The sequence below is a fragment of the Lepidochelys kempii genome, chromosome 1 (assembly GCF_965140265.1).
Source record: "Lepidochelys kempii isolate rLepKem1 chromosome 1, rLepKem1.hap2, whole genome shotgun sequence".
In the NCBI taxonomy this organism is placed as follows: Eukaryota; Metazoa; Chordata; order Testudines; family Cheloniidae; genus Lepidochelys; species Lepidochelys kempii.
This window is the reverse complement of record NC_133256.1, coordinates 95475171-95498921: the sequence shown is the minus strand read 5'-3', so window position 1 is coordinate 95498921 and position 23751 is coordinate 95475171. Positions and strand designations below refer to the sequence as shown.

General features: G+C 40.6%; 1 protein-coding gene across 12 annotated transcripts in view; it reads left to right on the top strand.

Annotated features, from left to right (window-relative positions):
* Positions 1 to 23385, top strand: part of ABCC4 (ATP binding cassette subfamily C member 4 (PEL blood group)) — a 214443-nt gene extending 191058 nt beyond the window's left edge. For 4 of the 12 annotated variants that reach the window (XM_073347850.1, XM_073347858.1, XM_073347833.1 and 1 more), the window contains 2 exons: positions 11781 to 11915; positions 19860 to 23384. In XM_073347850.1, coding sequence (XP_073203951.1) covers positions 11781 to 11915; positions 19860 to 19967 — 243 coding nt within the window. In that variant the 3' untranslated portion in view covers positions 19968 to 23384. Of the gene's footprint in view, positions 1 to 11780; positions 11916 to 19859 lie in introns of those variants that run through there. The other 8 variants (XM_073347885.1, XM_073347866.1, XM_073347841.1 and 5 more) reach the window with 5 other exon arrangements.
* Positions 23386 to 23751: the final 366 nt, after the last annotated feature.

Sequence of the window (23751 nt, the reverse complement as noted above, 5' to 3'; positions counted from 1 at the left end):
GGTGAAAGCTGGAGGCATGTAAGTAGGAATAGCGGTCAGTAGGTTTCCGGTATAGGGTGGTGTTTATGTGACCATTGTTTATTAGCACTGTAGTGTCCAGGAAGTGGATCTCTTGTGTGGACTGGACCAGACTGAGGTTGATGGTGGGATGGAATTGTTGAAATCCTGGTGGAATTCCTCAAGGGCTTCTTTTCCATGGGTCCATGTGATATATGCCATCATGTGCCAGCAATGCCCCTCTGCCATGTACATTGGTCAAACTGGACAGTCTCTACATAAAAGAATAACTGGACACAAATCAGATGTCAAGAATTATAACATTCATAAACCAGTCGGAGAACACTTCCATCTCTCTGGTCACACGATTACAGACATGAAAGTTGCGATATTACAACAAAAAAACTTCAAATCCGGACTCCAGCGGGAGACTGCTGAATTGGAATTCATTTGCAAATTGGATACAATTAACTTAGGCTTGAATAGAGACTGGGAGTGGCTAAGTCATTATGCAAGGTAACCTATTTCCCCTTGTTTTTTCCTACTCCCCCTCTCCCCTCAGACGTTCTTGTTAAACCCTGGATTTGTGCTGGAAATGGCCCACCTTGATTATCATACACATTATAAGGAGAGTGATCACTTTAGATAAGCTATTACCAGCAGGAGAGTGGGGTGGGGGTAGGTATTTTTTCATGCTTTGTGTGTATAAAAAGATCTTCAACACTTTCTACAGTATGCATCCGATAAGTAAGCTGTAGCTCACGAAAGCTTATGCTCAAATAAATTGGTTAGTTTCTAAGGTGCCACAAGTACTCCTTTTCTTTTTGCGAATACAGACTAACACGGCTATTACTCTGAAAAATGTCCAAAATAATCAGTCTGTGAGGGGAGTTCAGTACATAATAAATTCAAACTAATCTTAAGCAAAAAGTAATGTTCCTGAAGTCTGCTGGCCAGTTCTCCTTGCTGTGGACACTCAGAATGTATCATTCTTTGAGATCACAGAGAGTGAAAATATCTACTATTGCACAGAGTGGGTCCAGGTTAATATATAAAAATGAAGTTATAAAAAATAATCCTTAATAATTGCACCGTTGAGGGGAGAAAACATACTGTTGCAATAGATACCAGAGAAAAAATGGCCAACAAACTTGTGGCATAAAAAAAATCTTTATAAAAAAGTAGCTCAGAAATATTTTTTTGGCAAAAGCAAATAGCCCCCAGAGGCTGGCTAGAGAGGCCATGGGGAGGATATATTTTTGTATGGATAACACTGCACTTCCGAATTAGCTTCTGCAAGTTACTGTAAAATTGCTGCTTTCCTCTAATTTTGCTAACTCCTTTCCCACCCTTTTCTCTGTTGATCTCTCTCTCTCTTTGTCAAACTAAACTTTAGTAGTGCTTTCTATCCAATCCAATTCTATCTATTCCCTTTTGGTAACTCTCACACTAAGTTGTGTGTGATGGGGTGGATGACAGCTATTCATCCCCAGAAGACTCCACAACTCAGATAAAACATTCTGTGGTTCAGAAATGGCTAGGGGGTTCCATTCAAGAACCAAGAGACACATTTACACATTTTTAAAGTAAAATTGTATGGCCAATGCTGCCTGAGTACAAATGGCATTCTGGGCAGAAATAAAGTATAATCACATGCACTTTGCATATTAAGATGGATCGATGTCTTCCATTAACTTTAAAGATGAACTTTCATATAGTCCTGTGGGTGATCACCAAGATCCTGTCTTGTAAACTCATACTCATGTGAGTTATTCTTACTCAGGAGAATAGCCCCATGCAAGTAAATGACAAGATTAGACATAAGGGTCTGACTTTTCTCAGCTTTGCCCCTGTGTAGTCATGTAAAAAGTGGGTAAAAAATGCTGCCAAATCAAAATGGTTGCTTTTTACACTCACTTTGCACAGGTATAAATAAATGATGCACAAGGTGCAAGACAGTAGAGAATCAGACCCTAATCTATATACCACTACTTTGGGTTTATAAAGCGTTTTTATCCAAAGATCTCAAAGAACTTTACAACCAGTTCATAATTCTTACCACATCCCAGTGAGACTATGTCAGAGTTCCCTCCCACTCTGAATTCCAGGGTACAGATGTGGGGACCTGCATGTGGGGACCCTTATTTCTACCAGCTTAGGGTAAAACCTCCCCAAGGCACAAACGCTTTACCCTTGGAGGATACGCTGCCACCACCAGGTGATTTAACAAAGAATCAGGGAAAGGACCACTTGGAGATCCTATTCCCCCAAAATATCCCCCCAAGCCCTTACACCCCCTTTCCTGGGGAGGCTTGAGAATAATATCGTAACCAACTGGTTACAAAGTGATCACAGACCCAAAGCCCTGGGTCTTAGGAAATCAGTCAGGCTCTTAAAAGAAACAGAACTTTATTAGAAAGAAAAAAGGTAAAAGAAGCACCTCCGTAAACTTAGAAGGGAAGCTAATCTCACAGAGCAATCAGATTTAAAACACAGAGGGTTTCGCTCTGGGCAAAAACTTCAAAGTGACAAAAAGAAAACCAGGAATACACCTTCCTCTTAGCACAGAGTAAATCACAAGCCAAAACTAAAGTAAACTAATGTCACGGGAAACCTGGTGGCTGAACTTTGTCACTTTGTCCTCACCCATAACTATTTCACATTTGGGGACAATGTGTACCTTCAAATCAGTGGCACTGCTATGGGTACCCGCATGGCTCCACAGTATGCCAACATTTTTATGGCTGATTTAGAACAACGCTTCCTCAACTCTCATCCTCTAATGACCCTACTCTACTTGCACTACACTGATGGCATCTTCATCATCTGGACCCATGGGAAGGAGGCCCTTGAGGAATTCCACCAGGATTTCAACAATTTCCATCCCACCATCAACCTCAGCCTGGACCAGTCCACATAAGAGATCCACTTCCTGGACACTACGGTGCTCATAAGCAATGGTCACATAAACACCATTCTATACCGGAAACCTACTGACTGCTATGCCTACCTACATGCCTCCAGCTTTCATCCAGGACACACCACACGATCCATTGTCTACAGCCAAGCTCTACGATACAACTGCATTTGCTCCAAACCCTCAGACAGAAGCAAACACCTACAAGATCTCTATCAAGCATTCTTACAACTACAATACCCACCTGCTGAAGTGAAGAAACAGATTGACAGAGCCAGAAGAGTACCCAGAAGTCACCTACTACAGGACAGGCCCAACAAAGAAAATAACAGAACGCTACTAGCCATCCCCTTCAGCCCCCAACTAAAACCTCTCCAACGCATCATCAAGGATCTATAACCTATGGTCCTGAAGGATGACCCATCACTCTCACAAATCTTGGGAGACAGGCCAGTCCTTGCCTACAGACAGCCCCCCAACCTGAAGCAAATACTCACCAGCAACCACACACCACACAACAGAACCACTAACCCAGGAACCTTTCCTTGCAACAAAGCCCGTTGCCAACTGTGTCCACATAAATATTCAGGGGACACCATCATAGGGCCTAATCAATTCAGCCACACTATCAGAGGCTCGTTCATCTGCACATCCACCAATGTGATATGTCATCATGTGCCAGCAGTGCCACTCTGCCATGTACATTGGCCAAACTGGGCAGTCTCTTTGTAAAAGAATCAATGGACACAGATCAGACGTCAAGAATTATAACATTCAAAAACCAGTCGGAGAACACTTCAATCTCTTTGGTCACTCAATTACAGACCTAAAAGTGGCAATTCTTCAACAAAAAAACTTCAAAAACAGACTCCAATGAGAGACTGCTGAATTGGAATTAATTTGCAAACTGGATACAATTAACTTAGGCATGAATAAAGACTGGGAGTGGATGGGTAATTACACAAAGTAAAGCTATTTCCCCATGTTCTCCTCCCTCCCCCACTGTTCCTCAGACATTCTTGTCAACTGCTGGAAATGGCCCACCTTGATTATCACTACAAAAGGTCCGCCCTCCGCTCTTCTGCTGGTAATAGCTCACCTTACCTGATCACTCTTGTTACAGTGTGTATGGTAACACCCATTGTTTCATGTTCTCTATGTATATAAATCTCCCCACTGTATTTTCCACTGAATGTATCCGATGAAGTGAGCTGTAGCTCATGAAAGCTTATGCTCAAATAAATTTGTTAGTCTCTAAGGTGTCACAAGTACTCCTTTTCTTTTTGCTAGTACTTACTAATTCTAATGGAGCTGGATTACTTGCTTTCTTGATCTCTCTCCGGCAAGCACACAGACCAGACAGACAAAAGCCTTCTCTCTGCCCCCCACCCTAGATTTGAAAGTATCTTGTCCCCTTATTGGTCCTTTTGGTCTGGTGCCAGCCAGGTTACCTGAGCTTCTTAACCCTTTATAGGTAAAAGGATATTGTGCCTCTGGCCAGAAGGGATTTTATAGTACTGTATACAGGAAGGTTGTTACCCTTCTCTTTATATTTATGACAGGCTACAAATAGTGAAACTGAGGCACTGAGAAATTAAGTGATTTCTCTTAGGTGTCAGATAAAATCTGTGTTGGCACTTACACTGAAATCAAGATCTGACTTCAGTCGAACACCAATACCTGTCTCCATGCTTATTTTACTCCTGTCTGATCTTGCTAACTGAGAGTCTGTCTGGCTTTTCTGGACCAAATTCAACAGCTACAACTACCTGGGAAAGTGTCTGGGCTGAGTTTAGTCATATTGTACGGTGGTATGAGTTACACTTTGGATGTAATTTCATCAGAAGATAAGTGTCAGTGGTTAAGGGCCAGATTTTACCTCTCTTACATTGATTAGCAGCTTACTTTGCGAATAGTGATACTGATTTTAATAGGTCTAACTCCTGGAGTTAAGTACTATTTATTTTGATTTTTATATTTGGCCACTTAAAGAAGAGTGCCTATCTTTTACTCAAGGCATTTACGGACTATTCTTAAATATATAAGGACCAAATTGACCATACCTATAGCCCCCCCATTCCTTTAACCATTAATCAGTATTCATATCTACTAATGATAATCCAGCAGTGAAAAACATATTTAAAATCATTAAGAACTCCCACTGCAGCCTTCCGGTTTCCTGACAGCTAGCAAAAGCATATGGGCCTTTCATGCTATTCCAAAGATTGATAAACTAGAGCTGTTCTAAACTGAAGTGGATAGTGAGTTCAAAAGCTGAGGAGTGTGCATGGATAATGCCACATCAGCTGCTTCCCTCTGATCCTGGGACTCCATCTCATCTGTCCCCTGTGAATGCAGCTGTGGCAATAGTATGGCACTTTCAATAAGTAGATCCCAGGACATTTAGGGCTTTTATAGGTCAAAAACTTTAAATTTTATCCAGTAGTTTGTTTTTTGTAATGTTCACAAAGTTCTTTGTAGCTTCAGGACAATCTGTATTCCATAATAGTATAAAACAGTATTTTACATAGGGTATGTCTACACTACGAAATTAGGTCGAATTTATAGAAGTCGATTTTTTAGAAATTGATTTCATACAGTCAATTGTGTGTGTTCCCACTTAAGACCATTAAGTCGGCGGAGTGCGTCCACAGTACCAAGGCTAGCGTCAACTTCCAGAGCCTTGCTCTGTGGGTAGCTATCCCACAGTTACTGCAGTCTCCACCACCCAGTGGAATTCTGGGTTGAGATCCCAATGCCTGATGAGGCAAAAACATTGTTGCGGGTGGTTCTGGGTACATGTCGTCAGGCCCCCTTCCCTCCATGAAAGCAACGGCAGACAATCATTTTGTGCCTTTTTTCCTGGGTTACCCGTGCAGACGCCATACCACGGCAAGCATGGAGCCCGCTCAGCTCACTGTCACCGTATGTGTCCTGGCAGACGCGGCACTGCATTGCTACATAACAGCAGCTCATTGCCTTGTGGCAGCAGACGGTTCAATATGACTGGCAGCCATCATCGTCGTCGTCTCCTGGGTGCTCTTGGCCGACCTCAGTGAGGTCGGTCGGGGCGCCTGTGCAGACATGGGAGTGACTCCAGGTCATTCTCTTCTGAAATTTCATCTCATGGAGATTGTCTGCTTGGAAACGATGACGGCTACAGTCGTACTGCACCGTCAGCTGGCGAGCACCCAGGAGACAACGACTGCTAGCAGTCGTACTGCACTGTCTGCTGCCAGCCTACCCCTTGCCCCCCCTTCCGTGAAAGTAACGGCCGACAATAGTTTCACGCCTTTTTCCATGCGGGCGCCATATTGCTGTCAGCATCATCATCCACCCGCCGCTTCTGCTGCCACTCTGCTCTCCTGCAGATGCCATACCACGGCAAGCATGGAGCCCGCTCAGATCACCATGGCAGTTATGAGCATTGTAAACACTATGCGCGTTATCCAGCAGTATATGCAGAACCAGAACCTGCAAAAGCAGGTGAAGAGGCGATGGCAGCGCAGTGACGAGAGTGATGAGGACATGGACACCCTCATAACATGTGGGAATGGTTTCAAACAGCAGCGCAATTTAAAAGGAAGGGCTGCAATTTTCGAGTTAACGTGCAGCACAAATCCAACTAACCCCCCCACACACACACCCAATTCTCTGGTATGATTGCTTCACCCCTGCTCCCACAGCAAAAGAGAGACAGCGGGGAAGATTTCTGTTCAGTCACAGGCACACAGCCCAGCAGGAACGGCCACCCCCACACACACCCAATTCTCTGGGATGATCGCTTCACCCCTCCCCACACTATGTGGATAACAGCGGGAAATATTTCTTTTCAGCCACAGGCACACAGCCCAGCAGGAACAGCCACGTCTGAATGTCCCCTTAATAAAATTACCCTATTTCAACCAGGTGACCATGAGGAGTGACCATCCAGGAGAGCTTTATGGAGATGTCCCTGGAGGATTTCCGCTCCATCCCCAGACACATTAACAGACTTTTCCAGTAGCTGTACTGGCCGCGAATGCATCCCAAGTCTTCGGGGCAAATTAATCATTAAACGCGCTTGCTTTTAAACTGTGTATTATATTTACAAAGGTACACTCACCAGAGGTCCCTTCTCCACCTGGCGGGTCTGGGAGCCCGCCTTGAGTGGGTTCAGAGGGTACTGGCTCCAGGTCCAGGGTGAGAAACAGTTCCTGGCTCTCGGGGAAAACGGTTTCTCCGCTTGCTCGCTGTGCGCTATCCTCAACCTCCTCCTCATCATCATCTTCCTCATCTCCAAAATGTGCATCCCTGTTGTGTGATAATCCATAGATGGAGTCAAAGCACAGGGGTGGGGTAGTGGTGGCTCTACCCCCTAGAATGACATGCAGCTCATCATAGAAGCGGCATGTCTGGGTCTCTGACCCTGAGTGGCTATTTGCCTCTCTGGTTTTTTGGTAGGCTTGTCGGAGCTCCTTAAGTTTCACGCGGCACTGCTGTGGGTCCCTGTTATAGCCTCTGTCCTTCATGCCCTTGGAGATTTTTTCAAACGTTTGGGCATTTCGTCTTTTGGAACAGAGTTCTGATAGCACGGATTCGTCTCCCCATACAGCGATCAGATCCCGTACCTCCCGTTCGGTCCATGCTGGAGCTCTTTTGTGATTCTGGGACTCCATCATGGTCACCTCTGCTGATGAGATCCGCAGTCACCTGCAGCTTGCCGCGCTGGCCAAACAGGAAATGAGATTCAAAAGTTCGCAGGCCTTTTCCTGTCTACCTGGCCAATGCATCTGAGTCGAGAGTGCTGTCCAGAGCGGTCACAATGGAGCACTCTGGGATAGCTCCCAAAGGCCAATACCGTCGAATTGCGACCACACTACCCCAAATTCGACCCGGCAAGGTCGATTTCAGCGCTAATCCCCTCGTCAGGGGAGAAGTACAGAAATCGATTTTAGGAGCCCTTTAAGTCGAAAAAAATGGCTTCGTTGTGTGGACGGGTGAAGGGTTCAATCGATCTAATGCTGCTAAATTCGACCTAAACTTGTGGTGTAGACCAGGGCATAGGAAATAGCTTCATTTTATCTACATACTTCTTCACATGAGAGAGAAAGTGTCCTATATTTAGAGAACATGCTTTGTCTTTGATTTCATAAGGAGAGGTTACATAATAAAGTGCTATACTTTAAAAAAATTGCACATTCAAGGCACCTAACTTGGAAAGCCATAGGTCATCTTAATTATTATGTATGTACTGTATATAAGATAGATTCAATTATCCTTAAATGCTTAAGAAAGCTGCATTTAACTATGATTTACTGTAGTAAATAAAAGATTGCAATGAAAATTACATTTGTAATTTATCCTTAAATATGCAAATTAATAATGATAGGTGTAAGAATATTGAAATATCTGCATGTATAATTAATACCTGCCCAGGTGACATACTTTGAGCATTTATTATAGAGTAAGAGTGATTTATGTGCTGTGTAATATAACTTGAGCTTGCAAAAGTTTTCCATTAACACTTTGTACATCCATACACACAACAGTACTGTATATATTGTTCTCTAGAGGAATTCATTGCATATACTTTGCATTTTTCTTTACTATAGAAGCTTTTTTAAATGGAAAAAAGTCTATGGGCTACTTCTCTGCAAACTTTTTTTGTAATAATTGCTGCATATGATCTTGATTATCATATGTTCAAATATAATGTATCATACTTCTAAATGTGTAATAACTGGTACATTACTGGTATAACCACGATTTGAGGACTTCAATAGCTCAGACATAGGTAAGAGGTTTTTTGCAGGAGTGGGTGTGTGAGATTCTGTGGCCTGCGTTGTGCAGGAGGTCAGACTAGATGATCATAATGGTCCCTTCTGACCTTAATATATATGAATCTATTATAATTTAACTGGTAGCTTAGAGCTGGGAGTTTGAATTTCCCAATGCTAGGTCCAGATGTTTAAAACACATTAGCAGAAAGCATCAACAGTGCCTAATTCTTACATGGGACTGCCACATGGATCAGTCCATTGGTCCAGTTCATCCTGTTTTCTGTCACTGACAGTCAGCAGTACTAGCAACTTTAGAGAAAACTATGAGAAACCCAAAAGTTCTGGAATTACCTATTTCATGGGCAGTTTCCTCCTAACCCCTAAGAGTAAGAGTTCGACTTACAATCTGAAATATGAGAGTTTATATTGCTTCCTACCTTTTTTTAGTATTTACTATTATAATTCTGTATATTCTTGTTATCCATATAAACATCCAATCCATTCTTGAATCCTCCTAACCTATTGGCCTCAATGATATATTGTCACAATGAGCACTATAGGCAGGGTAGGCATTTTATGAAGCAATTTTCTCTTCCTCATTTTGAATTTGCCACCGTTCAATTTCATTGAGTGTCCGCTGGTCCTGTGTTATGAGACAGGGAGAACAGGTCTTTGAGCTACCTTCTCCATGCTACTTACTATTTTGAATACTTTTATCATGTTCCCTCTTATTCATCTCTTCTTTAAAGTAAATAATCCCAACTTCTTTAACATCTCGCTATATGAGTTTTTGTCTCTCTAATCATTCTCATCATCTGTCCCTGGCTTTCTGCTTTATCCTTTTTGAAAGCTGAGTAGAGTATTCCAGGTGAGTGCATATCATTGATTTATATAATAGAAAAATATTTTCTATATTATTTTCTATTCAATTCCCTTCTGTATCCTAACGTTTTGTTTGCTATCTTGACTGCTACTAAACTTAGAATATAGTTTGTACACCATGATATCCAAGTCTTTTTCCTGAGTCATATAGTTAATTTAGAATCCAGTAGAGTATATGAGTTGTTAAAAGAAAAGGAGGACTTGTGGCACCTTAGAGACTAACAAATGTATTTGAGCATAAGCTTTCATGAGCTACAGCTCGCTTCATTGGATGCATAGGTCGTTAAGTGTTCCCTCCAATATGCATTACTTTGTATTTGTCAGAATTTATTTTCATCTGCCATTGTGGTGCTCATTCATTTAGTTTGGTAGGGTCCTTTGAAGTTATTGACAGTCTTCTCTGGTCTAGACTTACCTGAATAATTTTGTACCATCTGCAAGTTTTGACACCTCACTACTCACCTCTTTTCCACACAACAAATAAATATATTGAACATCAATCTTTGTATGGAACTTCGTGGTATCCTGCTTTTGCCATGTTAAAAATTGACCATTTATTTCTACTCTTTGTTTTCTATCTCTTAGTGCGTTCCATCCTATCTCTACCGTGCATACTTAGTTCCTTCAGTAGCCTTTTGAAAGTCCAAATAAATTGTCAACCAGTTCTCCTTTATCTACTGTGTTATTGATGCATTTTAGAATAGTTTGCAGATGACACTAAACTGGGAGGAGAGGTAGATACACTGGAGGGTAGGGATGGGATACAGAGGGCCCTAGACAAATTGGAGGATTAGGCCAAAAGAAATCTGATGTGGTTCAACAAGGACAAGTGCAGAGTCCTGCACTTAGGACGGAAGAATAGGGACCGAATGGCTCGGCAGCAGTTCTGCAGAAAAGGACCTGGGGTTACAGTGGACGAGAAGCTGGATATGAGTCAACAGTGTGCCATTGTTGCCAAGAAGGCCAATAGCATTTTGGGATGTATAAGTAGGGCCATTGCCAGCAGATCGAGGGACTTGATCATTCCCCTCTATTCGACATTGGTGAGGACTCATCTGGAGTTCTGTGTGCAGTTTTGGGCCCCACACTACAAGAAGGATGTGGAAAAATTGGAAAAAGTCCAGCGGAGGGCAACAAAAATGATTAGGGGACTGGAACACATGACTTACGAGGAGATGCTGAGGGAACTGGGATTGTTTAGTCTGCAGAAGAGAAGAATGAGGGGGGATTTGATAGCTGCTTTCAACTACCTGAAAGGGGGTTCCAAAGAGGATGGATCTAGACTGTTCTCAGTGGTAGCAGATGACAGAACGAGGAGTAATGGTCTCAAGTTACAGTGGGGGAGGTTTAGGTTGGATATTAGGAAAAACTTTTTCACTAGGAGGGTGGTGAAACACTGAAATGCGTTACTAGGGAGGTGGTGGAATCTCCTTCCTTAGAAGTTTTTAAGGTCAGGCTTGGCAAAGCCCTGGCTGGGATGATTTAGTTGGGGATTGGTCCTGCTTTGAGCAGGGGGTTGGACTAGATGACCTCCTGAGGTCCCTTCCAACCCTGATATTCTATGATTCTATGAATTCTAATAAATTTGTGAGGCATAATTTTCCTTTGCAAAAGCCAAGGTGGTTAGATCCTAATTTATCATGATTTACTAAGTGCTTTATAATTCTATTTTTAATTATCATTTTGATCAAATTACCAAGGAAAGTAGTAAGACTTCACAGTCTGTAATTTCTGAGATCACCCAGTCAGTATCTTTTAAATATATATATGTACAATATTTGCTACCTTCTAGTTCTTTAGCTGATTGTAACGAGAGCCTGCACATTTTTCCTAGCAGCTCACCGACTTTACTCTGAATTTTTTTTCAAAATTCTTGAGCGTGTACTGCTGACGTAACGACTTAATGCTTTTTAATTGATGAATTTGTTCGAGCACTTCTTCTTTTGACACCTCTATCTCTGATAGTACCTCATCTTTATTACGAGTAAAGAATAGAGTCAGGGTAGGTATCTTCCCTGGTCTAGAAACAGAAAATATACCATGCGCCCACTGAAAGGATATTAGAATATCCAACCTTCAATCCATATAATGCATTTTAACATTTAATCAAAGAATACAGCCTAAAAAACCCCACCTACCAGCCCTACTATTGTAGTGAATTACCTATAATATGTTGTTTCAGAATTTCATGTGTTAATAGGTGTGTTGCTGCTCATTAACAGGTTTTAGATGCAGGAAGACTGAAAGAATATAATGAGCCATACATTTTGCTACAAGAAAAAGAGAGCCTGTTCTACAAGATGGTGCAACAAGTGGGCAAGGCTGAAGCTGCTGCTCTGATTGAAACAGCAAAACAGGTAGTTTTAAAATAAGTTGTAATTAAGTTTGTCTCTATAGTCTTATTTTTCACATGTTAGCATATTCAGTATTAGAGCAGGCCCCATCCATTCCTGTAGTTAATGATCTATCAGCTTTTCAATTCTAAACCCTTATATTCAGTGCTTTATTACTGGGATATAAAATAATATACATCCAGAGCTCAAAATGATATATATCCTGAGTTGATGCTTGGGATTGTTTCCATCTGTATGTGTTTGTGCACATATGCATGTATAAATAATATAGTGTGTGTTATAGATATACATCACTCACAAAAAAATGATAAGCTATTACCAGCTGGACAATGGGGTGGGAGGAGGTATTTTTTCATATTCTCTGTGTATATATAAAGTCTGCTGCAGTTTCCACGGCATACATCTGATGAAGTGAGCTGTAGCTCACGAAAGCTCATGCTCAAATAAATTGGTTAGTCTCTAAGGTACCACAAGTACTCCTTTTCTTTTTGAAAAAAATGAACGTGAAAGAACGTTAAGGTTGGGAGGTCAAGCACTCAGAAGTTAGAAAATGACAAAATTAAGGTTGCCCATGCGACCTACATTTGACCCCCTTATGACACAACTGTTAGTTATATGATCATATATTATCTTTTCCTTGCTCAGTGCACAAGATGAATGGTGCTCATTGAATGAGTGGGTATTCAATATTTTGCTTTCTCTTCATTGTATTGTCCCAGGCCTTATTTATTGCACACTATTCAAACCAGCTCTGAATAAAGAATTATTAATTTCCTCATGAGCTTTTTTATGACTCTTAACATTACAGCATCTGAGTGTTTCACAAACATTAAGTGATTTATTTTCACAACATCCTTCTGAGATGAGGGGATAGTATTATCCCTACTATACAGATGGGGAGCTGAGACACAGAGACATTAAGATCAAGTGTGTACTAATTTGGGGTGCCCAATTTGATATACCTGTGTCCTGATTTTTTAGATAATTCAGCATCTTATAACACTTTTTGTTCTGAATGCACAGGCAACTTTATTGTGATATTTCCTAATTTCTGACTGCTTGACTTTGCAATCTTAATAGTAAAGTAGTTTTTTGTATGTAACTTCCTGGATTTTTAAAAAAGCAACCTGAAAAACCAAATTCCATCACATGAAATTGTATGGTCTCCTACATAGTGGTTCAACTGTTCCAGAATCATAGAATGATAGAAGATTAGGGTTGGAAGAGACCTCAGGAGGTCATCTAGTCCAACCCCCTGCTCAGTCTGAATCTTTAGATCCACCACTCAGACCTCTGCTACTTGAGCTAAAGGAGTAGCCGATCTCAGTAGTAGGTTGTCATCTGTGTGGGCCAGCCACGGGAGGTAAATGTAGTACAAATTTTGCCAGTTGGTTATACAGCTATTTGCTGAGTAGAGAGGAATATTGATTCTGGAATCCTGGTTTCTATTCTAGATTCTGAGGGGACTTTAGTGGCTACAGACACTTCTGCCCCTGACCCCTCCAGCCTATCCTTGTCCCAATACCCCACCCCTTCAGCTCCACATCCCAGTATTCTCTCTTGTCCTTTATCACAGTCTCTTTGCTATGTTTAGAATAGCAGCCATGTTAGTCTGTATTCGCAAAAAGAAAGGGAGTCCTTGTGGCACCTTAGAGACGAACCAATTTATTTGAGCATAAGCTTTCGTTAGCTACAGCTCACTTCATCGGATGCATAAAGTGGAAAATACAGTGAGGAGATTTTATATACACACAGACCATGAAAAAATACACATTGTAAGGAGGGTGATCACTTAAGATGAGCTATTACCAGCAGGAGAGTGGGGTGAGGGGAGAGAAAACCTTTTGAAGTGATAATCAAGGTGGGCCATTTCCAGCACATTTCCAGGAGTTAACAAGAACATCTGAGGAACAGTGGCGGGGGAGAGGGAGTAATAAACAAGGGGAAATAGTTTTACTTAGTATAATGACTCAACCACTCCCAGTCTCTATTCAAGCCTAAGTTAATTGTATCCAATTTGCAAATGAATTCCAATTCAGCAGTCTCTCATTGGAGTCTGTTTTTGAAGTTTTTTTGTTGAAGGATAGTCACTTTGAGATCAGAAATCGAGTGACCAGAGAGATTAAAGTGTTCTCCAACTGGTTTATGAATGTTATAATTCTTGACATCTGATTTGTGTCCATTTATTCTTTTACGTAGAGACTGTCCAGTTTGACCAATGTACATGGCAGAGGGGCATTGCTGGCACATGATAGCATATATCACATTGGTGGATGTGCAGGTGAACGAGCCTCTGATAGTGTGGCTGATGTTATTAGGCCCTGTGATGGTGTCCCCTGAATAGATATGTGGGCACAGTTGGCAACAGGCTTTGTTGCAAGGATAGGTTCCTGGGTTAGTGGTTCTGTTGTGTGGTATGTGGTTGCTGGCGAGTATTTGCTTCAGGTTGGGGGGCTGTCTGTAGGCAAGGACTGGCCTGTCTCCCAAGATTTGTGAGAGTGATGGATCGTCCTTCAGGATAGGTTGTAGATCCTTGATAATGCGTTGGAGAGGTTTTAGTTGGGGGCTGAAGGGGATGGCTAGTGGCGTTCTGTTACTTTCTTTGTTGGGCCTGTCCTGTAGTAGGTGACTTCTGGGAACTCTTCTGGCTCTATCAATCTGTTTCTTCACTTCAGCAGGTGGGTATTGTAGTTGTAAGAATGCTTGATAGAGATCTTGTAGGTGTTTGTCTCGGTCTGAGGGTTTGGAGCAAATGCGGTTGTATCGTAGAGCTTGGTTGTAGACAATGGATCGTGTGGTGTGGTCTGGGTGAAAGCTGGAGGCATGGGTAGGAATAGCGGTCAGCAGGTTTCCGGCATAGGGTGGTGATTATGTGACCATCGCTTATTAGCACCGTAGTGTCCAGGAAGTGGATCTCTTGTGTGGACTGGACCAGGCAGAGGTTGATGATGGGATGGAAATTGTTGAAATCCTGGTGGAATTCCTCAAGGGCTTCTTTTCCATGGGTCCAGATGATGAAGATGTCATCAATATAGCGCAAGTAGAGTTGGGGCATTAGGGGACGAGAGATGAGGAAGCGTTGTTCTAAGTCAGCCATAAAAATGTTGGCATACTGTGGGGCCATGCGGGTACCCACAGCAGTGCCGCTGATTTGAAGGTATACATTGTCCCCAAATGTGAAATAGTTATGGGTAAGGAAAAAGTGACAAAGTTCAGCCACCAGGTTTGCCGTGACATTATCGGGGATACTGTTCCTGATGGCTTGTAGTCCATCTTTGTGTGGAATGTTGGTGGAGAGGGCTTCTACATCCATAGTGGCCAGGATGGTGTTTTCAGGAAGATCTCCGATGGATTGTAGTTTCCTCAGGAAGTCTGTGGTGTCTCGAAGATAGCTGGGAGTGCTGGTAGCATAGGGCCTGAGGAGGGAGTCTACGTAGCCAGACAATCCTGCAGTCAGGGTGCCAATGCCTGAGATGATGGGGCGCCCAGGATTTCCAGGTTTATGGATCTTGGGTAGCAGATAGTATACCCCAGGTCGGGGTTCCAGGGGTGCGCCTGTGCGGATTTGTTCTTGTGCTTTTTCAGGGAGTTTCTTGAGCAAATGGTGTAGTTTCTTTTGGTAACCCTCAGTGGGATCAGAGGGTAATGGCTTGTAGAAAGTGGTGTTGGAGAGCTGCCAAGCAGCCTCTTGTTCATATGCCGACCTATTCATGATGACAACAGCGCCTCCTTTGTCAGCCTTTTTTATTATGATGTCAGAGTTGTTTCTGAGGCTGTGGATGGCATTGTGTTCTGCACGACTGAGGTTATGGGGCAAGTGATGCTGCTTTTCCACAATTTCTGCCTGTGCACGTCGGCGGAAGCACTCTGTGTAGAAGTCCAGTCTGCTGTTTCGACCTTCAGGAGGAGTCCACCTAGAAATAGGATTCTAGGTCACCACAGAACTGTATCATGTTCGTGGGTGTGGAGGGGCAGAAGGAGAGGCCCCGAGATAGGACAGATTCTTCTGCTGGGTTAAGAGGATAGTTGGTGTCACGGTTCCTCCCCCACTCTGAACTCTAGGGTATAGATGTGGGGACCTGCATGAAAAAACCTCCTAAGCTTATCTTTACCAGCTTAGGTCAAAACTTCCCCAAGGTACAAAATATTCCCCCCGTTGTCCTTGGACTGGCCGCTACCACCACCAAACTAATACTGGTTACTGGGGAAGAGCTGTTTGGACGCGTCTTTCCCCCCAAAATACTTCCCAAAACCCTGCACCCCACTTCCTGGACAAGGTTTGGTAAAAAGCCTCACCAATTTGCCTAGGTGACTACAGACCCAGACCCTTGGATCTTAAGAACAATGAACAATCCTCCCAACACTTGCACCCCCCCTTTCCTGGGAAATGTTGGATAAAAAGCCTCACCAATTTGCATAGGTGACCACAGACCCAAACCCTTGGATCTGAGAACAATGAAAAAGCATTCAGTTTTTTACAAGAAGACTTTTAATAAAAAATAGAAGTAAATAGAAATAAAGAAATCCCCCCTGTAAAATCAGGATGGTAGATATCTTACAGGGTAATTAGATTCAAAAACATAGAGAACCCCTCTAGGCAAAACCTTAAGTTACAAAAAAGATACACAGACAGAAATAGTTATTCTATTCAGCACAATTCTTTTCTCAGCCATTTAAAGAAATCATAATCTAACACATACCTAGCTAGATTACTTACTAAAAGTTCTAAGACTCCATTCCTGGTCTATCCCCGGCCAAGACGACTACAGACAGACACAGACCCTTTGTTTCTCTCCCTCCTCCCAGCTTTTGAAAGTATCTTGTCTCCTCATTGGTCATTTTGGTCAGGTGCCAGCGAGGTTACCTTTAGCTTCTTAACCCTTTACAGGTGAGAGGAGCTTTCCCCTGGCCAGGAGGGATTTCAAAGGGGTTTACCCTTCCCTTTATATTTATGACAGTTGGATAGATTAACAATATTGCTGGGTGGGTTAAGGGAACCATTGCTGTGGCCCCTTGTGGCAAGTAGTAGTTTAGATAGTTTAGTGTCCTTTTTCTTTTGTAGAGAAGCAAAGTGTGTGTTGTAAATGGCTTGTCTAGTTTTAGTAAAGTCTAGCCACGAGGAAGTTTGTGTGGAAGGTTGGTTTTTTATGAGAGTATCCAGTTTTGAGAGCTCATTCTTAATCTTTCCCTGTTTGCTGTAGAGGATGTTGATCAGGTGGTTCCGCAGTTTCTTTGAGAGTGTGTGACACAAGCTGTCAGCATAGTCTGTGTGGTATGTAGATTGTAATGGATTTTTTACCTTCAGTCCTTTTGGTATGATGTCCATCTGTTTGCATTTGGAAAGGAAGATGATGTCTATCTGTATCTGTACGAGTTTTTTCATGAAGTTGATAGATTTCCACTCCATACGGCTAAATGCAGTGCCTTGCATAATGACAGGTTTCAGAGTAGCAGCCGTGTTAGTTTGAACTCGCAAAAAGAAAAGGAGTCGATCAGGGGACACCATCATAGGGCCTAATCACATCAGCCACACTATCAGAGGCTCGTTCACCTGCACATCTACCAATGTGATATATGCCATCATGTGCCAGCAATGCCCCTCTGCCATGTACATTGGGCAAACTGGACAGTCTCTACGTAAAAGAATAAATGGACACAAGTCAGATGTCAAGAATTATAACATTCATAAACCAGTCAGAGAATTCTGCCCATTTCAGCCACTTAGCATTTCTTATTATTTTTCTGCAAATGTAAAAGGTAACAACCCTGGCATAGTATGATGCAGCTCAAAGTCCATCCTGCTGAGCATGCTCAGAATTGCTTATGAGTCTGAATGCTGTGTGACACTGCTCAGCCACCTCAAAGCCACTCTGCAAGATTGAGTCCTAAGTGAACATTGTTGTTATCTATGTTCAATTTAAAAGGAGCTGTTAGGAGATCATCATAAGAAAAAGAGAAATAATTGTTGGACAGAACAACATGTTCATTGAGTTTAGCTTATTTTACGCCACTGCTGCACACTCAACAATGATTTATTCAGATAAACAAAATTTACCATTTGGACTCCAATCCTGATGTCAAGGGAAGCTTTGCTCTTGACTTCAGTGGCACCAGGAGTGGGCAGTTATTGTATTAACAGCCTTTGGATATATTGATAAAAGATTTTTGCTTACAAATATATATTTAAATATCAGCTATTATGCATGCACAGTCATTACTGTATAGACGTTTTAATGTCATTACTGTCCTGTTAATGTTAGTGGAAGACCTGTCTTATGTGAGGCTCTAAGCACCTTACACACTTGAACTGTGGGCATTCCGCATCTTGCGATATCAGGCCCCAGGTGGAGGATTCCCGTACACGTACAGTGAGATGGTTGAAAAAACTACTGCCATTTCATTGTATCCCCGGTAATGTGCTGAGGTTTTCTATTACCTTTTCTTAAGAAAATTCACTGTCAAAAGCTCCAGTAAAAATATGTTAAAATTATGTCTTAAATCAGTAAAAAGATGGAAGTGAACTACCAAGGCTTCAACGGCCAATATGTAGATGCAGCCAGGCACTAGATTACTTTTCCTCTTGTGCGCCCCATTATGGCTGGTTACTGGAGAATACTTGACTTCCAGTCCTTTTGTTGATTCAAATCATAACCTTAATGTTCTTTGGAAATTGTACAAATACACTGCATTAGTGTGTGTGTGTACACAAAGGGAGACATTCATACATATAGGAGGTTTTGTATAATATAGCTATTTCTTTTTTATATCCTATGTCCTATACATTTATTCAGATATGAAAAGAACATAATTATCAGGCAAAGCTAACTTTGTTGACAGTGCCCCCAAAATATAAATAGGAGAAATGTTTCACAAGCCATATTCAGGACAGCATGAATATGAGACCTAACTTGTGACACATGTCAGCCTCAGAAAGATCGCGTATTTTCTGTTTTTTAAAGACTCAAACAAAACTTTTCACATTCTTCTTTGAAAAAATTACATTTGAAGTCCTTTCTCACCCAAACACATTTTCAGATAAGAGCACACAAGTCTTGACATTATTTCATTTTGTAATGCGCATCTGTCAAGGAACAGAGATATGATACAGCTACTAAAAACTGATGATTGTGGAACAGTGAAACTTGACAGCATTTCATTTCCTTTATGTTCTGATTATACATTTATCAGGAAACCTGTATCTCTTCTAGTTCAGCTAGAAATTGGTAGAATTCAAGAACTCAAAGGCTTGGCAAAGAACTGTCCTATTATTTGGTATCATCTTACATTTTAGAGAAGTTGCTTGGTTGAGTCATTGTTAAGGCTTTTGCTTCTCCTTTCATTGTTGTGGTACACTATCCAGAGATCACATTTCTATAGGCCCTATAACTGCCCTGCAGCACAAATTAAACGCTGGGATATTTCATACATATACTGTGAAGTTTCAATGGTTGTCAATCATAGTTTGTAAAATATAAGGATTACAACCTGATATTAACATCCAGATCCATTGTGTTCATTTTATGTGTGAAAATGAGAAACCCTTGTGCGGACTCTAGATTTCCCAGCCTCTTTGTCATACTGTTTTTAATTTATCTCCATGTTTTGAGCCAGTAAAATAATTTTACTTATCTGTTTAATTTTACTTATCTGTTTAATGCAAAGTGATGTACTATATCTAACTTGAATGGATCTACAGGTCATGTGAGGATTCAGTTACACTTTATTCTGATCAGAGAGAAAGATCGGACAGTAATTTTACTAATTCCTCAGTGAATAAGGAGCTATGTCTTGAATTTTGTTAAACTAAAGTTCCTGTTCAGTTTCCTGATGGAAATTAATTTCTGTGCTTACATTGCATTAATCTGGAGAACTATGTCTTTTGAAACTAAAAAATGTTTAACAGTGATGGGTAAAATTAATCAGTGTATGTATGTTTTCTTTTTCTAGGTCTACTTCAGTAAAAATTACCCAGAAGTTATTCAGAATGGTCAAATTGTCACAGATTCTTCAAAAGATGTTGCCTCAGGATTAATCATTTATGAAACTGCACTGTGATCCAGCGTAGACATGATTGCTTTCTGTAGAATGCAAACCTGAAACCATCTAAACTGGATGACTGACAGTGTTTAGAGGGGAGCTTTTTGCACTAGACAACAATCATATTTAATGTTTAGAAAAATGTTTCATCTCTCTAGCTCTTTAATTTCAGTGCAATACATTTATCATTTCCATCTAAATAAATTTCCATTACTAAAGGAATTAGGCAGACCTAGGTTGTTGTTTGTTTTTTAAAGTTACATTGTGGAGACTTTCATTTTTAAATCACAGGTGCAAGGCATCTAACAATTCTGGGGTGCAGTTTTAGAGATTATTACAAAACCTGGAGTTTCTCTGTTTTCCCATTTGGAAAGCATGTAAAATCAATTTGTTTAGTGTCACTTTAAAATGACAACTTTGTCTTACCGCAGTTTTGATAATATAACACACCATCTTCTAATGCAGTACTTTTTATATAAGCCATCTTTTTAAAGCAGTTTTACAAACTGGCAGAAACAAGAACTGAACCAACCAAAAATACATTTTTATAGAAATAAGTGAACAAACTGTTAATTTTTAAATTAAAATGTAATACAGGTATGGTGTGTAGAAATTAATGTAAAAATTTCAGTTTTCCTTTGCTGAGATCCAAATGCTAAAAATCAGTATCAATCTACTGTATTTTAGAAGAAAATGGTCGCATTGTATTTGCACTGCTGTATTTGTAATGCTTGTATTTTGCACTACCCCAATATTTAAATAATTGAATATACATTCCTCTTTTTGTCCAGGTAATCAAAGAAAAAAGTATTAAAATAACTAGAGGAAATACTTATTGAAAGACTTGTCATCAGTAAACACTATGTAGCAGAAAGTTATCTTCTGCAAAACACATTGTGAAAATGTGTACATTATTTGCATTTATTGTGCCTTAATACAATTCAAGCCAAATCTCCACCTGCAGGGTACACAGCAAATTCATTAAATATACTTTATTTTACTGTTTTAAATTAATGCATTTAAAAATTTTGCATCAGGAATTCTGTTTAATTGAACCTTTGTGAAGTTGCCATTTCAGCTCTCATGAGTAGAAAAGTATCACTTGTAATTTTGAATGCCCTTACTGATATTGACAAGAATTTAAGGAAAGGTCTGTATTCTGTGTTCATAAGTTAGGTCCTGATCCAGTAAAGAACTTAAGCATGTAGCACTATTCGCATGCTTCAAAAATTAAGCAAGTGCTTTGCTACTTCCAGTTCTTTGCTTTTGATAGAGATATTTACAATTTGAGGTTCAGTGCAGTCTAAGGTTATTCACCTTACATTTTAAATGGTGTTTTCTCTTTCGTCGACTGAAGAGCAGCAAATAATGAAGAAAAATGGAAAAGAAAGTTGTGATTTTTAAAATCCTGTAGAATATAATTGTTATATTATATGATAGATATTATTTTCCCAGTGAAGGAAGTGACTAAATTAAGGGAAATTCAAACTGTTAATCTTATTTCAAGCAGCAATACCAGCAAAAATCTGATTTAAATGCAAAATTCCGCTCTGTCCACAAGTAAGATAATTATGGTCACACCCTAAATAGAGACCAGCTGCTACAGAACTCTGCTCTGTGACATTCAAAGGGTTGTGGCATCCCTGTATGTGGGTTCTTTATGGTATGGGCCACCTGACAGCAGAAATGATCCATTTCCGCTGCATTTGGTTCTCATTTGCCCATCTACACAGGTGTGGCATCTGGCTCCTAGTAACACTCTTTTATTGTTATCATGAAGTTCCAAAATGAAATACTGCTTGGGCAGATTCTGACACCCTTTCTCTTGATGAGTAGCACCTTACTCCACAATTACTCCCATTAAATTCAATAGGAGGACATTTGATATGGTGCTATTTAACATAAGGGTCTCACATTCGGGCCCTTTTATTGGGCTGAGTCTAATCTCACCTAACCCTGTTTTACAGTGGTGCAATTCTATGGCCTTGCATGGATGTATGTCTTTGGTTTACGACAAGATAAGAGGAGAATCATGTGTACTGTGTGTGATATGCTGGAGTTTTTAAACATACTACGAAAGTGCAGGCATCTGGCCATATTGTACTGTGAATCTATGCCCATAATTTCCATCAATATTCAAGGGAATCATGTGCATGGATCAAGGGTATATTGTGGCTCTAGACCATTTCAGCCAAAAATGCTTCTATGGTATATTTGAGAGAAGAATCCAAAGTTTTTGGCTTCTGCAGGCTCACTGGCATGAAAGCTAGACAGATCTTGCTTTATCAACTAGTCAACTAGTATACTTTACTTACCAGGACATTAATTTGATACTGTAGCTTTTTGAATGCACACAAAAATGCTTGGCATCTAGGAGAATGTGGATTATACTGTATGACATGTTTTGACAGGACAATACCAGCTATATGTCTCAAATGTCAGTGTCAGAAATCAAAATGAAAACCTGTGTAAGTTGTTGAACAGGACAACTGGTACTGGTATGTTCATGTTCGAGTAACTTCTCTCAATGCCATTAAATCCATATTGTACTCTTTTAAAAAATAGTTAAGCTAAATAATACAGGTTAGATTTAACCAATACATCATTGTTCCATTTTTTTCTTAACATCTGTTGCTGTTTTGTTTTAACAATTATGTAACATTGGCTGGTCCATTTACTTTCAGATGAGTAAAAATGTGTCAGTGCACCTTATTGTTAGCAATCAAATTTATGACTTAGTGTTTAAGTAAAGTGTGGGAGGGAATTAGCCTTCCATTTGCTGGGTCTCTTGACTGTTAAATGTACATAGTTCTGTTCCAGGTAAGCCTTTTACGTATCTATTTCAGGTAGAATTCAAACTGTTCTCACATCTACATTGGAAAATATTCTTAATTTACCTAGAAGCAACAAAGCTGGGTTGTCATGATCTACATTCCTTAATTGGAATCTCTTGGAAATGAATTCCATCTTCTGAATTATTGAAGCCTTTTAAAACAATTTCTTCACCATCAACTGCCTTAAAATTCTCTAGAATCTTAATTCTACTATAGACTATTTAAAATACAACAACTTCTGAAAGTCATCAGTGCATAGGTGTGTCATAAATATAAAGGGAAGGGTAAACCCCTTTGAAATCCCTCCTGGCCAGGGGAAAGCTCCTCTCACCTGTAAAGGGTTAAGAAGCTAAAGGTAACCTCGCTGGCACCTGACCAAAATGACCAATGAGGAGACAAGATACTTTCAAAAGCTGGGAGGAGGGAGAGAAACAAAGGGTCTGTGTGTCTGTCTATATGCTGGTTTCTGCCGGGGATAGACCAGGAATGGAGTCTTAGAACTTTTAGTAAGTAATCTAGCTAGGTATGTGTTAGATTATGATTTCTTTAAATGGCTGAGAAAAGAATTGTGCTGAATAGAATAACTATTTCTGTCTGTGTATCTTTTTTGTAACTTAAGGTTTTGCCTAGAGGGGTTCTCTATGTTTTTGAATCTAATTACCCTGTAAGATATCTACCATCCTGATTTTACAGGGGGGATTTCTTCATTTCTATTTACTTCTATTTTTATTAAAAGTCTTCTTGTAAGAAAACTGAATGCTTTTTCATTGTTCTCAGATCCAAGGGTTTGGGTCTGTGGTCACCTATGCAAATTGGTGAGGCTTTTTATCCAACATTTCCCAGGAAAGTGGGGGTGCAAGTGTTGGGAGGATTGTTCATTGTTCTTAAGATCCAAGGGTCTGGGTCTGTAGTCACCTAGGCAAATTGGTGAGGCTTTTTACCAAACCTTGTCCAGGAAGTGGGGTGCA